This window comes from Pseudophryne corroboree, chromosome 3, assembly GCF_028390025.1.
Source record: "Pseudophryne corroboree isolate aPseCor3 chromosome 3, aPseCor3.hap2, whole genome shotgun sequence".
Taxonomy (NCBI): Eukaryota; Metazoa; Chordata; class Amphibia; order Anura; family Myobatrachidae; genus Pseudophryne; species Pseudophryne corroboree.
In genome coordinates this window covers 624,355,941-624,371,035 of record NC_086446.1, presented here as the reverse complement: position 1 = coordinate 624,371,035, position 15,095 = coordinate 624,355,941, and the positions used below count along the sequence as shown (strand labels likewise).

At 45.3% G+C, this 15,095-nt stretch overlaps 1 protein-coding gene and 2 non-coding genes across 5 annotated transcripts in view; 2 read left to right on the top strand and 1 right to left on the bottom strand.

Moving 5' to 3' along the window:
• Positions 1-15,095, top strand: part of KIF20B (kinesin family member 20B) — a 502,673-nt gene that overhangs the window by 177,185 nt on the left and 310,393 nt on the right. For all 3 annotated transcript variants that reach the window (XM_063961679.1, XM_063961680.1, XM_063961678.1), the window contains exons 10-14: positions 469-540; positions 1,242-1,388; positions 7,079-7,241; positions 7,471-7,755; positions 7,852-7,991. In XM_063961679.1, coding sequence (XP_063817749.1) covers positions 469-540; positions 1,242-1,388; positions 7,079-7,241; positions 7,471-7,755; positions 7,852-7,991 — 807 coding nt within the window. The remainder of the gene's footprint in view (positions 1-468; positions 541-1,241; positions 1,389-7,078; positions 7,242-7,470; positions 7,756-7,851; positions 7,992-15,095) is intronic.
• LOC134885099 (5S ribosomal RNA) lies at positions 12,943-13,061 on the bottom strand. The gene has a single exon (XR_010169223.1). It is a non-coding gene; the product is annotated as a 5S ribosomal RNA (ribosomal RNA).
• Positions 14,749-14,867, top strand: LOC134885098 (5S ribosomal RNA). Its single transcript, XR_010169222.1, has one exon. It is a non-coding gene; the product is annotated as a 5S ribosomal RNA (ribosomal RNA).

The following is a 15,095-nucleotide window of genomic DNA, read 5'->3' as shown; positions in this document are numbered from 1 at the left end:
TTTTTAGGTCTTGTTTGTAATCCTGATGACAATGTATCCACATTGAAACATTGATTTACTATCAAACCGACTTCATTGATTTATTCTACGGAGTGCCGCACCCTGGTCTATATGTAAGTGTGAGGATTCAATTCACATATGTGAGGGCACCCGCAGCAGTTTTTTTTATGGTTAACGGAGTGCCGAACACCACTGTTTTTTATATACATATATATATATATATATATATATATATATATATATATATATATATATATATATAATTTTAATATGAATATATCAACTGCATGTCGTCAGTAGAAGTGGGTGTATACGTAATAGTATTCTGTAATGCTGAATGGGTATTTCCAGTATATCTGATGCTGTAGTTATAACCATGACCACAAATTAAGGGGTGTTTGTGTGTTTAGAGAGAACTTCTATTGTAACTTTTTATTTTTAAATGTATTTATTGATTTTTTTTTCCAGCCACAGTATATTTACTGTTCGACTATTAAAAATTGAAGATGCGGATGTTCCTCGAGTAGTAAAAGTCAGCGAGTAAGTGAGAAAAATTGGTAAATCACAACTATCACATTCCTTCACAGCCACTCCTCCTACCCCATATATCTTTGGCTATTTTTAGAAGACATTTGCTGGTAGGAAATAATGTTAGAACTTGGTTTCAGCTTTCTGAATATTAATTTAATAAAACAGGAATAAAGTTACAAAATGAAGGAAATAAAAAATGCTCAGAACATACAAGAACTCTCACATCCACTTCCCAACAGTTTATCTGCAGCAAGGCTTTAAGAGGACACCTCTGTAATCACGCTAAACTGCCTTTTCAAGTCTTGCCATGCCGTGGCAGGACTCTCTAGCGCCAAGCTTAGTGCTGCCATATGATGCAGTAAAGAAGACTCAAGTAAAATGTTAAGATGTGTTCTACAAAACTTTCTTTACACATGTGACTGCTTTTTTTGCCGTCTGATTTAGTCTTGAAGTGTACTTAGTCCTACACCTACCAAAACACTCATTGTTGTAACTCCTACCTTCATTCAGAATTATAAATGACATGGCAACTGCAGAATTGTTCGTACCCACTGAAAGTCCCACCGACTTTAAGTCAAATGGCCTTTGCTTGGGTGATATTTAGCTGCAACATTGTTTACCTCCGTATATGGCAAAATGTTTTTATTTTGTGTGTGTTTGTTTTTTTTTTTTGTTTACTGAAATGATCAATTATTTTCTTTTGTTTCCAGGTTGGCGCTTTGTGACCTGGCTGGCTCTGAAAGATGCACTAAAACTCACCACGAAGGGGAAAGGCTGAAAGAAAGTGGGAATATAAATACTTCTTTACTGATTCTTGGTAAATGTATCAATGCATTGAAGAACAGTCAGCATTTAAAGTAGGTCCACCATCTGACTTCTGGCATTTATTTCCCCTTGCTTGTTTTTAGCTGTACTGCTTTTACTTTTCTGTAAGTGTATTTTAAAGTAGCTGAAGTAACTGTGCTGGGTTGAAATCTTTAAGTTATCAATGAGTTAGATGTAACTGTCCACGAAAATTAGCAGCTCTTCCAACATACCCATTAGGTGGCTGCCCAGTGTTATTTATTTTCTCATACGTCCTAGAGGTTGCTGGGGTCACATCAAGAACCATGGGGTATAGATGGGATCCACAGGAGACATGGGCACTTTAAGACTTTTTCAAAGGGGTGTGAATTGGCTCCTCCCGCTATGCCCCTCCTCCAGACTCCAGTTTAGAATCTGCCCAGGCAGACTGGATGCACACTGAGTTTCTCTGAAAAGACTTTGTTAGGTTTTTTTATTTTCAGTGAGCACTGCTGGCAACAGTCTCCCTGCTTCGTGGGACTTAGCGGAGAGAAGTCAGACCTACTTCTGTGAGTTTTAAGGATCTGCTTCTTTGGCTACAGGACACCATTAGCTCCTGAGGGTTTGGAACACTAGGTACGCCTAGGGGTTCCTTCCCAGAGCCCGCCGTCACCCCTTTTGCAGAGCCAGAAGTCAGAAGACAGGTGAGTAGAAGAAGATCAAAAGACTTCAGTGACGGCTTTGAGGTACTGCACATCGGCCGCGCTGCGCGCCATGCTCCCACACACAACAGCACTGCAGGGTGCAGGGCGTGGGGGGGGGGGGGGGGGGTGCGCGCCCTGGGCAGCATAGAAACCTCATTTATCTATCTGGCAACAGCGGAAAAGGTCCGGACCCCCGCCAGTGTCAAAAAGTTTAAAAATGAGCGGGTCTGAAGCGTGCCAGTAAGGGGCGGGGCTTAGCCCACACAGCCCGGCGCCATTTCTCTAAACATGGCTGCAGAGACGCTGGTCCTTCCTCACTGCTGTAATAGGGTGGAAAACAGGGGGGGGGGGGGCACACAGCGATTTTGGTGCATTATACTAGTTTATAAAAGCGCTGCAGGTCTGGGACATTGGCTGTAGTGTTTTGGGCGCCTGGGGTGTGGGCTGGCTATATCTCCCTCTGTGTCTCTCTCTGACAGGCTTTGCTGTAGGTCTGTCCCCTATTGGCCCAGTGTACCTGCGTGTGGTGGGTGCACGTGTGTCTGCGTGTCTGAGGCGGAGTGCTCCTCCCAGGAGGAGACTGTGTTGGGGACACAAAAGGCTGTGGGAGTGACCCTGTGTGCACCGCCGACACCGGTTTGGGTGAATGTTTTGAGTGCTTTGAATGCTAATGTGGCTCTGATTAATGAGAGATTGGATTAAATCTGAGTCTCAGAACCAGGCTTGGAAGAAATCCGTAGAGGATGTTGTTGTTTTAAGTCCAGACCCCTTCGGGGTCACAAAAACGTTAATTTGCCCAGCTGGCAGACACGGATACCGACACGGACTCAAGTGTCGACTATAGTGATGCCAGATTAGATCCAAAACTGGCAAAGAGCATTCAGTACATGATTGTGGCAATAAAAGACGTATTACATATCACTGAGGACCCTACTGTTCCTGATAATAGGGTCTGTATGTATAAAGGAAAGAAACCTGAGGTAACGTTCCCTCTCATGAACTGAACACGCTTTGTGAAAAGGTTTGATAAAATCCTGACAAAGTTTCAGATTCCCAAAAGGATTGTAGTGGCGTATCCGTTTCCCTTTGGGGATAGGGAAAAATGGAATCACCCCCCCATTGTGGACAAGGCTTTATCACGGCTGTCCAAAAAGGTGGCTCTTCCGTCCCCTGACACGGCAGCCCTAAAGGATCCTGCGGATCGTAGGCAGGAAAATACATTGAAATTCATTTATAGTTCCACGGGTACGCTACTCAGACCAGCCATTGCATCTGCATGGGTGACTAGTACCGGTTCCCCAGAGCAGAAGTCCTCCCCGGCTTCTGCCAAGTCTACCACATGACGCTGGGGCTCCTCTGCGGGAGTCCGCACCGGTGGGGGGCGCATCTCAGGCTCTTCAGTCAGTTCTGGGCTCATTCGGCCTAGACCCATGGGTTTTAGAAATAGTGTCCCAAGGGTACAATCTGCAGTTTCAAGACGTCCCCCCTCACCGATTTTTTTTAAATCAGCCTTACCAGCTTCTCTTCCAGACAGGGAAGTAGTATGCGCCGCGATACAAAAATTGTGTCACAATCAAGTCATTGTCAAGGTTCCCCCGTCACAACAGGGAGAAGGCTTTTATTCGAGCCTGTTTGTGGTTCCGATGCCAGGCGGCTCAGTCAGACCAATCCTGAACCTCAAATCCCTCAATTTCTACCTAAAAAAAATTCAAATTCAAGATGGAATCTCTCCGGGCTGTGATCTCCAGTCTGAAGGAGGGGTTTTTTATGGTGTCGGTAGACATAAAGGATGCCTACTTACGTGTTCCCATTTATCCTCCACATCAGGCTTACCTGAGGTTTGCAGTTCAGGATTGTCATTACCAATTTCAGACGTTGCAGTTTGGTCTGTCCACGGCTCCGAGGGTTTTCACCAAAGTAATGGCCGAAATGATGGTTCTCCTGCGCAAACAAGGAGTCACAATTATCCCGTACTTGGACGATCCCCTGATAAAGGCGAGATCCAGGGACCAATTACTGCAGAACATTACGCTCTCCCTGACAATTCCGCAGCAACATGGTTGGCTCCTAAACTTGCCAAATTCGCAGTTGGTCCAGACGAGACGGCTGTCGTTTTTGGGAATGATTCTGGACACCGAATTAGAGTTTTTCTTCCAGTGGAAAAGGCTCTGCAAATTCAGAACCTGGTTAAGCAAATTCTGAAACCAGCAAGGGTATCGATCCATCAATAGACTCGGTTGCTGGGGAAGATGGTGGCGGCCTACGAGGCCATTCAGTTTGGCAGATTCCATGCCAGAGTGTTTCAGTGGAACCTATTGGACAAGTGGTCCGGGTCCCATCTGCACATGCACTTTAGGATAACCCTGGCCTCCAAGACCAGAATCTCACTCCTGTGGTGGCTACACAGCTCTCACCTCCTAGAGGGACGCAGGTTTGGGGTCCAGGACTGGATCGTAGTGACCACGGATGCGAGTCCCCGAGGCTGGGGAGCAGTCACACAGGGGGAAAGCTTCCATGGAAAATGGTCAAGCCAGGAAATGTCTCCACATAAACGTGCTGGAGTTGAGGGCCATTCAAAACGGCCTTCTGCAAGATGAACATTTTCTTCGCAATCGGCCCGTCTTAATTCAGTCGGACAACATAACCGCAGTAGCGTACATAAACCGCCAGGGCGGAGCAAAGCGGCAGTGGCAGAGGCCACAAAGGTGCTCCGTTGGGTGGAAAGGCATGCAAGCGCTCTATCAGCGATCTTCATTCCAGGAGTAGACAACTGGGAAGCAGACTTCCTCAGCAGACACTATCTCCATCCAGGACAGTGGGGTCTTCATCAATAGGTCTTTGCAGAAGTGACAAGTCTTTGGGGAATTCCTCAAATAGACAGGATGGCGTCTCGCCTCAACAAGAAACTTCAGAGATATTGTTCCAGGTCGAGAGACCCTCAAGCAATAGCAGTGGACGCCCTAGTGACACCGTGGGTGTTTCGGTCAGTGTACATGTTTCCTCCGCTGCCACTCATTCCAAAAGTGATAAGGATCATAAGAAGAACAAAGGTTCAAGCGATCCTCATTGTTCCAGACTTGCCAAGAAGGGCTTGGTATCCAGAGCTTCAGGAATTATTCACAGGAGATCCCTGGCCTCTTCCTCTGAGGGAGGATCTGTTACAGCAGGGGCCGTGCGTGTTCCAAGACTTACCGCTGCTTCGTTTGACGGCTTGGAGGTTGAACGCCGTATTCTAGCCCGAAAGGGTATTCCCAAGGAAGTCATCCCCACTCTTATTCAGGCCAGGAAAGGAGTAACGTCTAAACATTACCACCGTATTTTGAGAAAATACGTGTCTTGGTGTGAATCCAAGAAGGCTCCTACACGGAAGAATTTCAGTTCGGACGTTTTCTCCATTTTCTACAAGCCGGTGTGGATGCGGGCCTAAAGTTGGGCTCAATTAAAGTTCAAATTTCAGCTTTATCGGTTTTCTTCCAAAAACAATTGGCCTCCCTTCCAGAAGTTCAGACCTTCGTGAAGGGCGTGTTGCTCATCCAACCTCCCTTTGTGCCCCCTGTGGCACCATGGGATCTTAACGTGGTGTTGCAATTCCTTCAATCTCATTGGTTTGAACCCTTGCAGAGGGTAGAGTTGAAATTCCTTACTTGGAAAGGTCATGCTGTTGGCCTTGGCATCCGCAAGTCGGGTGTCTGAATTGGCGACTTTGTCTCACAAGAGCCCTTATTTGATCTTCCATTAAGATAGAGCAGAGTTGAGGACTCGTCAGCAGTTTCTGCCAATAGTGGTTTCGTCGTTCCACTTAAACCAATCTATTGTGGTGCCAGTGGCTACTGACTCCTTGCTGGAATCGAAGTTTCTCGATGTAGTAAGAGCTTTGAAAATTTATGTCGCCAGAACGGCTCAGTTTAGGAAAACAGAGGCTCTGTTTGTCCTGTATGCTCACAATAAAATTGGGGCTCCTGCTTCCAAGCAGACTATTGCGTGCTGGATCTGTCATACGATTCAGCAGGCTCATTCTACGGCTGGATTGCCGTTACCGAAATCCGTGAAGGCCCATTCTACCAGAAAGGTGGGCTCGTCCTGGGCGGCTGCCCGGGGGGTCTCGGCATTACAACTTTGCCGAGCAGCTACTTGGTTGGGTTCAAACACCTTTGCGAAGTTCTACAAATTTGATACACTGGCTAATGAGGACCTCAGGTTTGGTCAATCGGTGCTGCAGAGTCATCCGCACTCTCCCGCCCGTAGAGCTTTGGTATAAACCCCATGGTTCTTGATGATGTGACCCCAGCATCCTCTAGGACGTATGAGAAAATAGGATTTTAATACCTACAGGTAAATCCTTTTCTCTTAGTCCGTAGAGGATGCTGGGCGCCCGTCCCAGTGCGTACTGTATCTGCAGTTTTTAGTGTGATTACACACATGTTGTACGTTTATAGTCAGCCTGTTGCTGATGATGTTCATGCCGTTGACTTGCGTTGTGTTAAATGCAATGTGTTGTACGGCATGCTTGAGGTGTGAGCTGGTCTGTATCTCACCTTAGTTTAACAATAAATCCTTTTCCTCGAAAATGTCCGTCTCCCTGGGCACAGTTCCTCTAACTGGAGTCTGGAGGAGGGGCATAGAGGGAGGAGCCAGTTCACACCCCTTTAAAAGTCTTAAAGTACCCATGTCTCCTGTGGATCCCATCTATACCCCATGGTTCTTGATGTGACCCCAGCATCCTCTACGGACTAAGAGAAAAGGAATTACTGGTAGGTATTAAAATCCTATTTTTTGTTGGATGTGTGGCTTAATACTTCCTCCAACTGCAGATTACTTTGCATGTGTACTTCTTTTTTTTTTTTTGTGTAGGTGTGCATGCAGAATTTTACTACCTTCAATATAATTGTAGATTGACTTACTATAAAACTTGCGCTTCACCATCAAGGCAGCTTTCATGGGTGCAAAAATCTTTGAATAGTAGAACCAAAAAACAGAACTAGCATTTGGATTTTCTCCTTCATTTTGTATATTTATTAGTTTTATTTCCATGTTGAGCCTTTCACCTTGTATCTGTCTAGGGCCCAGCAGCATGTACCATTTAGAGAAAGCAAGCTTACACACTACCTTCAGAGCTTTTTCAGCGGCAAAGGAAAAGTGTCCATGATTGTCAACATCTGTCAGTCTGCCTCTGCTTATGACGAGACTCTTAATGTACTAAAGTTTTCAGCGGTTGCTCAAAAGGTATGTACAGTGCCGCAGCAGACACGCGTTATGACAACAATCATGGTAGGTTAGAGATTAACTTTTGCTCACTGTTTTGTTGTTAAAATGTGAAGATAGGGCTCAACAGAAATGAGAATGGTGAGCAGTTGGGGTGGGGGGTGTAAACCAGTATCCATAGATACAGTGGTTGGAGCGTGTCTTCTAAACTACTTCTAATCCACTCTGAATATTCTCTTCACGTGATCAGGTTCTAATTCTGGATTCATGCCAGGCTTCAGAAAATCTGTCATATGCCCAAAGAAAGAGTGCCAGGGAAGTTTCCTTTATAATAAATAATGCTGACAACAAGATGTGGGTATCAAGAAAACGAGCAACTGTACAGTGGGACTCCCGCTTAGAAGATGTTCTAGAAGATGGAGATGAGCAGTATGAGGATAATTCTGATGATGAAGAGTGCCTGGACTGTACCAATATAGAGGAACAAGATGATGATAATGATGAAGAAGTCCTCATTAAAAAAGAGGCTTATGAGGTACACTCCTCCTCCTAGACATGTTCTGTTAATATGTGTTAGATTTGGGTAACTGTTTGAAGAGTTATTGTAAATATAATAAATATATTTATCCAGAAACTGCTGGAACTTGTAGAAGATCTAAAAATTAAACTGGTTAATGAGAAAAAAGATAAACTTCTGATGGAACTTAAAATCCGAGAAGAGGTCGCTAATGAGTTTACTCAACACTTCATGCAGCGTGAGAATGACTTCAGGTAAGTGCCTCATCCACATCTGTGAAATCTCGAGCTGAAATTTCCACACTAAAGTTAAAGGAATTTGGACACCAATCCCTAGGTTTGCTGATGACTGTCTTGTCTATGTATTTATAGTGTCTTTCTTTTAGCTCCTTTTAACTAGAACTATCCCTTGTGTCTGCTAAAAAATAAATAAACACTTGTAAAGTATCATGTGAAGAAATCCTGTATGGCCTAAAGGTGCCAAGACTTGCAGAAGATGCAAGTCCTTTTAGATTTCCCTTGAACTGCCCGGCAGCTCCCCCGCAGTCCCGGACTTGCGATATAATGCCATACAAGATACATCTTTAAAGATTATGCAAAAGATCTAGGAGTAGCAACATCTAGGATTATGCTGTCCCTAACGATAGCTTCAGATCTTTCCTGCAGCAGAGAAGTTCTAAAGAGACCTCATCCGACCCGCGGGACCACGTATCAGATCGCCATCGTTGGTGAAATGCGAACGATTTGCACTTTCAAGAATATATCATTGCAATATATCTATGGCGCATCGACCCGATGGTCTTTCTGGTGTGTTGGGGGCATATGACTAGTAACCTGGTCTTGCAGAGATTTGGAGTATTACTTGTTGCAATTATCCCATAGTAGCTGTTGGGTTACTTTCTCTGACGTCCTAGTGGATGCTGGGAACTCCGTAAGGACCATGGGGAATAGCGGCTCCGCAGGAGACTGGGCACATCTAAAGAAAGCTTTAGGACTAGCTGGTGTGCACTGGCTCCTCCCCCTATGACCCTCCTCCAAGCCTCAGTTAGATTTCTGTGCCCGACGAGAAGGGTGCACACTAGGGGCTCTCCTGAGCTCTTTGTGAAAGTTTTAGTTTAGGTTTATTATTTTCAGTGAGACCTGCTGGCAACAGGCTCACTGCATCGTGGGACTAAGGGGAGAAGAAACGGACTCACCTGCGTGCAGAGTGGATCGGGTTTCTTAGGCTACTGGACATTAGCTCCAGAGGGACGATCACAGGTTCAGCCTGGATGGGTCCCGGAGCCGCGCCGCCGGCCCCCTTACAGAGCCAGAAGAGCGAAGAGGTCCGGTGAAATCGGCGGCAGAAGACGATCCGGTCTTCAGATAAGGTAGCGCACAGCACCGCAGCTGTGCGCCATTGCTCTCAGCACACTTCACACTCCGGTCACTGAGGGTGCAGGGCGCTGGGGGGGCAGCGCCCTGAGACGCAATAAATCGATAAAACCTTATATGGCTAAAATAAATACATCACATATAACTCCTGGGCTATATGGATGCATTTAACCCCTGCCAAAACATATAGAAAAACGGATGATAAGGACGCCGAGAAAGGGGCGGAGCCTATCTCCTCAGCACACTGGCGCCATTTTCCCTCACAGCTCAGTTGGAGGGAAGCTCCCTGGCTCTCCCCTGCAGTCACTACACTACAGAAAGGGGTTAAAAAAGAGAGGGGGGCACAAATTAGGCGCAGTATAAACAATACAGCAGCTATAAAGGGAAAAACACTTATATAAGGTTATCCCTGTATATATATAGCGCTCTGGTGTGTGCTGGCAAACTCTCCCTCTGTCTCCCCAAAGGGCTAGTGGGTCCTGTCCTCTATCAGAGCATTCCCTGTGTGTGTGCTGTGTGTCGGTACTTTTGTGTCGACATGTATGAGGAGAAAAATGATGTGGAGACGGAGTAGAGTGTCTGTAATAGTGTTGTCACCCCCTAGGGGGTCGACACCTGAGTGGATGTACTGTTGAAATTGCATGACAGTGTCAGCTTTGTATAAAAGACAGTGGTTGACATGAGACAGCCGGCTACTCAGCTTGTGCATGTCCAGATGTCTCATACAGGGGCTCTAAAGCGCCCGTTACCTCAGATACAGACGCCGACACGGATACTGGCTCCTGTGTCGACGTGAAGAGACAACCGTGATTTCCAATAGGGCCACACATTGCATGATTGAGGCAATGGAAAATGTTTACACTTTTCTGATAATATGAATACCACCAAAAAAGGGGTATTATGTTTGGTGAGGAAAAACTTCCTATAGTTTTCCTGAATCTGAAAAATAAAATGAGGTGTGTGATGATGCGTGGGTTTTCCTCCGATAACAATTGATAATTCTAAAAAGTTATTGGCAGTATACCTTTTCCCGCCAGAGGTTAGGGTGCGTTGGGAAACACCCCCTACAGGGGATAAGGCGCTCACACGATTGTAAGAACAAGGGCTCTACCCTCTCTTGAGATGGCCGCCCTTAAGGATCCTGCGGATAAAAAGCAGGAGGGTATCCTAAAATGTATTTACACACATACTGGTGTTATACTGCGACCAGCAATCGCCTCAGCCTGGATGTGCAGTGCTGGGTGGCGTGGTCGGATTCCCTGACTGGAAATATTGATATCCTAGATAAGGACAGTATATTATTGCCTATAGAGCAATTAAAAGATGCTTTTCTATATATGCATGATGCACAGCGGAATATTTGCCGACTGGCATCAAGTATAAGTGCTTTGTATTCTACCAGTAAAGTGGTCAGGGATTCCAAACGGCATTTGGAAGTATTGCCTTAAAAAAGGGGATGTACCCTAGGTCGCCTCTCAAAATAAGACGCCGTATTATCAGGCGCAGTCCTGGTTGGCAAGCGGACAAAAGGGTTCCTCTTTTCTGCTCGTGACAGAGGGAGAGGAAAATGGCTGCAGAGATCAGCCAGTTCCCAGGAACAGAAACCCTTTTCCGCCGCTGCCAAGCCCTCAGTATGACGCTAGGGCTTTACAAGTTCAGGCACGGTGGGGGCCCGTTCTCAGTGAATTTCAGTGCGCAGTGGGCTCACTCGCAAGTAGACCCCTGGATCCTTCAGGTAATATTTCAGGGGTACAAATTGGAATTCGAGACGTATTCCCCTCGCCGTTTCCAAAAAGTCTGTTTTACCGACGTCTCCCGCTGTCAGGGAGGCAGTTTTGGAAGCCATTCACAAGCTGTATTCCCAGCAGGTGATAATTAAGGTACCCCTCCTGCAACAGGGAACGGGGTATTATTCCACACTATTGTGGTACCGAAGCCAGACGGCTCGGTGAGACCGATTTTAAAATCTAAAATCTTTGAACACTTACATACAGAGGTTCAAATTCAAAATTGAGTCACTCAGAGCAGTGATTGCAAACCTGGAAGAAGGGGACTACATGATGTCTCGGGACATCAAGGATGCTTACATTCATGTCAAAATTTACCCTTCTCACCAAAGGTATCTCAGGTTATGGTACAGAACTGTCACTATCAGTTCAGACGCTGCCGTAGGGATGGTCCACGGCACCCCGGGTCTTTACTGAAGTAATGACCGAAATGATGATATTCCTTCGAAGGAAGGGAATTTTAGTTATCCTTTACTTGGACGATTCCCTGATAAGGGTAAGATCCAGAGAACAGTTGGAGGTCGGTGTAGCACTATCTCAGGTAGTGTTGCGGCAGCACGAGTGGATTCTCAATATTCCAAAATCGCAGCTGGTTCCGACGACTTGTCTTCTGTTCCTAGGGATGATCCTGGACACAGTCCAGAAAGAAGGTGTTTCTCCCGGAGGAGAAAGCCAGGGAGTTATCCGAGCTAGTCAGGAACCTCCTAAAACCGAACCAAGTCTCAGTGCATCAATGCACAAGGGTTCTGGGTAAAAATGGTGGCTTCCTACGAAGCAATCCCATTCGGCAGATTCCACGCAAGAACTTTCCAGTGGAACCTACTGGACAAATGGTCCGGGTCGCATCTTCAGATGCATCAGCGGATAACCCTGTCACCAAGGACAAGGGTGTCCCTCCTGTGGTGGTTGCAGAGGGCTCATCTTCTAGAGGGCCGCAGATTCGGCATTCAGGACTGGGTCCTGGTGACCACGGATGCCAGCCTGCGAGGCTGGGGAGCAGTCACACAGGTAAGAAATATCCAGGGCTTATGGTCAAGCCTGGAGACAAAAATATCCTGGAACTAAGGGCCATTTACAATGCCCTAAGTCAAGCAAAGCCTCTGCTTCAGGGTCAACCGGTATTGATCCAGTCGGACAACATCACGGCTGTCGCCCACGTAAACAGACAGGGCGGCACAAGAAGCAGGAGGGCAATGGCAGAAGCTGCAAGGATTCTCTGCTGGGCGGAAAATCATGTGATAGCACTGTCAGCAGTGTTCATTCCGGGAGTGGACAACTGGGAAGCAGACTTCCTCAGCAGACACGACCTCCACCCGGGGGAGTGGGGACTTCACCCAGAAGTCTTCCAATTGATTGTAAACCGTTGGGAAAAACCAAAGGTGGACATGATGGCGTCCCGTCTTAACAAGAAACTGGACAGATATTGCGCAAGGTCAAGGGACCCTCAGGCAATAGCGGTGGACGCTCTGGTGACACCGTGGGTGTAAACTTTAGAAAATGGGGAGAAAAAAGAAGGCTCTTGTGTGGGCGCACTCTTGTAGAAAGAAGTAAATTTGATATGATAATTAAGATGAAATATTTAAAACATAACTTTTATTAGTTTTTTTGCAATTAAAGGTTCTTCCCTGAGATCTGTCCTTCAGAATGCAACATACATAGCATCTTGATAAATAAAATGTTCTGGTCTCTTATTGGTAAAGAGTGTGTGGAAGGGTTGTAGACATTAAATTGGTCATACCCCCATTCCCCTTGACCAGTACAGACTTGCTGTATTGATGGAACCACGGGGTGGTCAAGACACAAAAATATATAAGGCTATGCTCTTTGGCTTTTAGGAGATCAGAGAAATGATCAGCGGTCACTCCTCTATTTAATGAAGAAAAATCACATGCACCTATTTGAATTCGAGACAATGATGATGATAGTAAGAAGTTTTGCACATCACGATAATGGTGCCAGTGACCAATAGGTCTAAAGGTTTACTGAATAGAAGAAAGTGGTGATGCTGCTGTTGGTGTTATTGCCACATAAGTGAGGAAAATCCTACTCTACAACACCAGGTATTCCCAGGTGGTCTCCCTTCCTGGTACTGACCTGGCCCAACGTTGTTTAGCTTCCAAGATCAGACGAGATCGGGCGCTGGCAGCGTGGTATGGTAGTAGAGAGTTTTATGTGAACGCCAATGAGAGTGCACCTATTTAAGAATATTGAAGATAAGAGTCGACAGAAAAGTGATAGAGGAAGATTCGTGGAAATGTGTGGATCTGCTTTTCACGTTAGACCCGATTCCAAAATTCCCACTCACGTGGTGCAATGTACCGGGAATCGTGAATGAGAGTCCACGAAAAATGGTGATCTATGGAAGATGCAATGGTCAGAATTGGCACTGATAATTGCAGTCGGAAGAAATCCCTGGCTGCTAGTATGTTATGATTTAACCAGACAGACAGTAAATGATAAGGAATACTCAATGAACCAGGTGAATACGTAGTCACTCTGGTGATGCAGTTTTTTTAAAATCTCAGGAGGAGGTATGTAATCTGCAAAATTATGTTATGTGCTGAAGTGTCAAATTCACCCCAGCCTGTACATACATATATCTGTTACTATATGCGTTAACTCATAAGTCATAGGATGTTTGCCTCTTGACCGCAGATAGGATATTAAATGCTTAAAACCTATACAAGGTATATGCTATTTATATTCATACATTTAGTTGCTGAGGAGGCAGAAAGTAAGAGAGGATAAGAGCCAACACACTCTTAGAAAATGACAGGTATATGTTAATTGAATGCATAGACTGGTGAAACTTTGAATGTTGGCTGCTTGATTTTCAACAAGGTGCTAAATACTGGGTATATGATAATAGAAACCCTTAATCCGGAACCCGGAAGTGAACAAGCCTTAGGGCGAAACGCGTCTTCCGCATCCTGGAATAGGGGTCTCGTCGACACTACCTCATCTTGGCATTTAGCCACATCTACCTTCGTGCTCTTTTGGCTTTCTCATATCACTGGTGAAACCGTAAGCCCCACTATCCTGTGGCTGCATGCCACGGATAGCAACTTCCACTGTTAATCTCAGCTGATCTGCCTCAAATGATTTTGCATTTAGTGTGTATCACAGTGGTAATTGATTAAGGGTTTCTATTATCATATACCCAGTATTTAGCACCTTGTTGAAAATCAAGCAGCCAACATTCAAAGTTTCACCAGTCTATGCATTCAATTAACATATACCTGTCATTTTCTAAGAGTGTGTTGGCTCTTATCCTCTCTTACTTTCTGCCTCCTCAGCAACTAATGTATGAATATAAATAGCATATACCTTGTATAGGTTTTAAGCATTTAATATCCTATCTGCGGTCAAGAGGCAAACATCCTATGACTTATGAGTTAACGCATATAGTAACAGATATATGTATGTACAGGCTGGGGTGAATTTGACACTTCAGCACATAACATAATTTTGCAGATTACATACCTCCTCCTGAGATTTTAAAAAAAACTGCATCACCAGAGTGACTACGTATTCACCTGGTTCATTGAGTATTCCTTATCATTTACTGTCTGTCTGGTTAAATCATAACATACTAGCAGCCAGGGATTTCTTCCGACTGCAATTATCAGTGCCAATTCTGACCATTGCATCTTCCATAGATCACCATTTTTCGTGGACTCTCATTCACGATTCCCGGTACATTGCACCACGTGAGTGGGAATTTTGGAATCGGGTCTAACGTGAAAAGCAGATCCACACATTTCCACGAATCTTCTTCTATCACTTTTCTGTCGACTCTTATCTTCAATATTCTTAAATAGGTGCACTCTCATTGGCGTTCACATAAAACTCTCTACTACCATACCACGCTGCCAGCGCCCGATCTCGTCTGATCTTGGAAGCTAAACAACGTTGGGCCAGGTCAGTACCAGGAAGGGAGACCACCTGGGAATACCTGGTGTTGTAGAGTAGGATTTTCCTCACTTATGTGGCAATAACACCAACAGCAGCATCACCACTTTCTTCTATTCAGTAAACCTTTAGACCTATTGGTCACTGGCACCATTATCGTGATGTGCAAAACTTCTTACTATCATCATCATTGTCTCGAATTCAAATAGGTGCATGTGATTTTTCTTCATTAAATAGAGGAGTGACCGCTGATCATTTCTCTGATCTCCTAAAAGCCAAAGAGCAT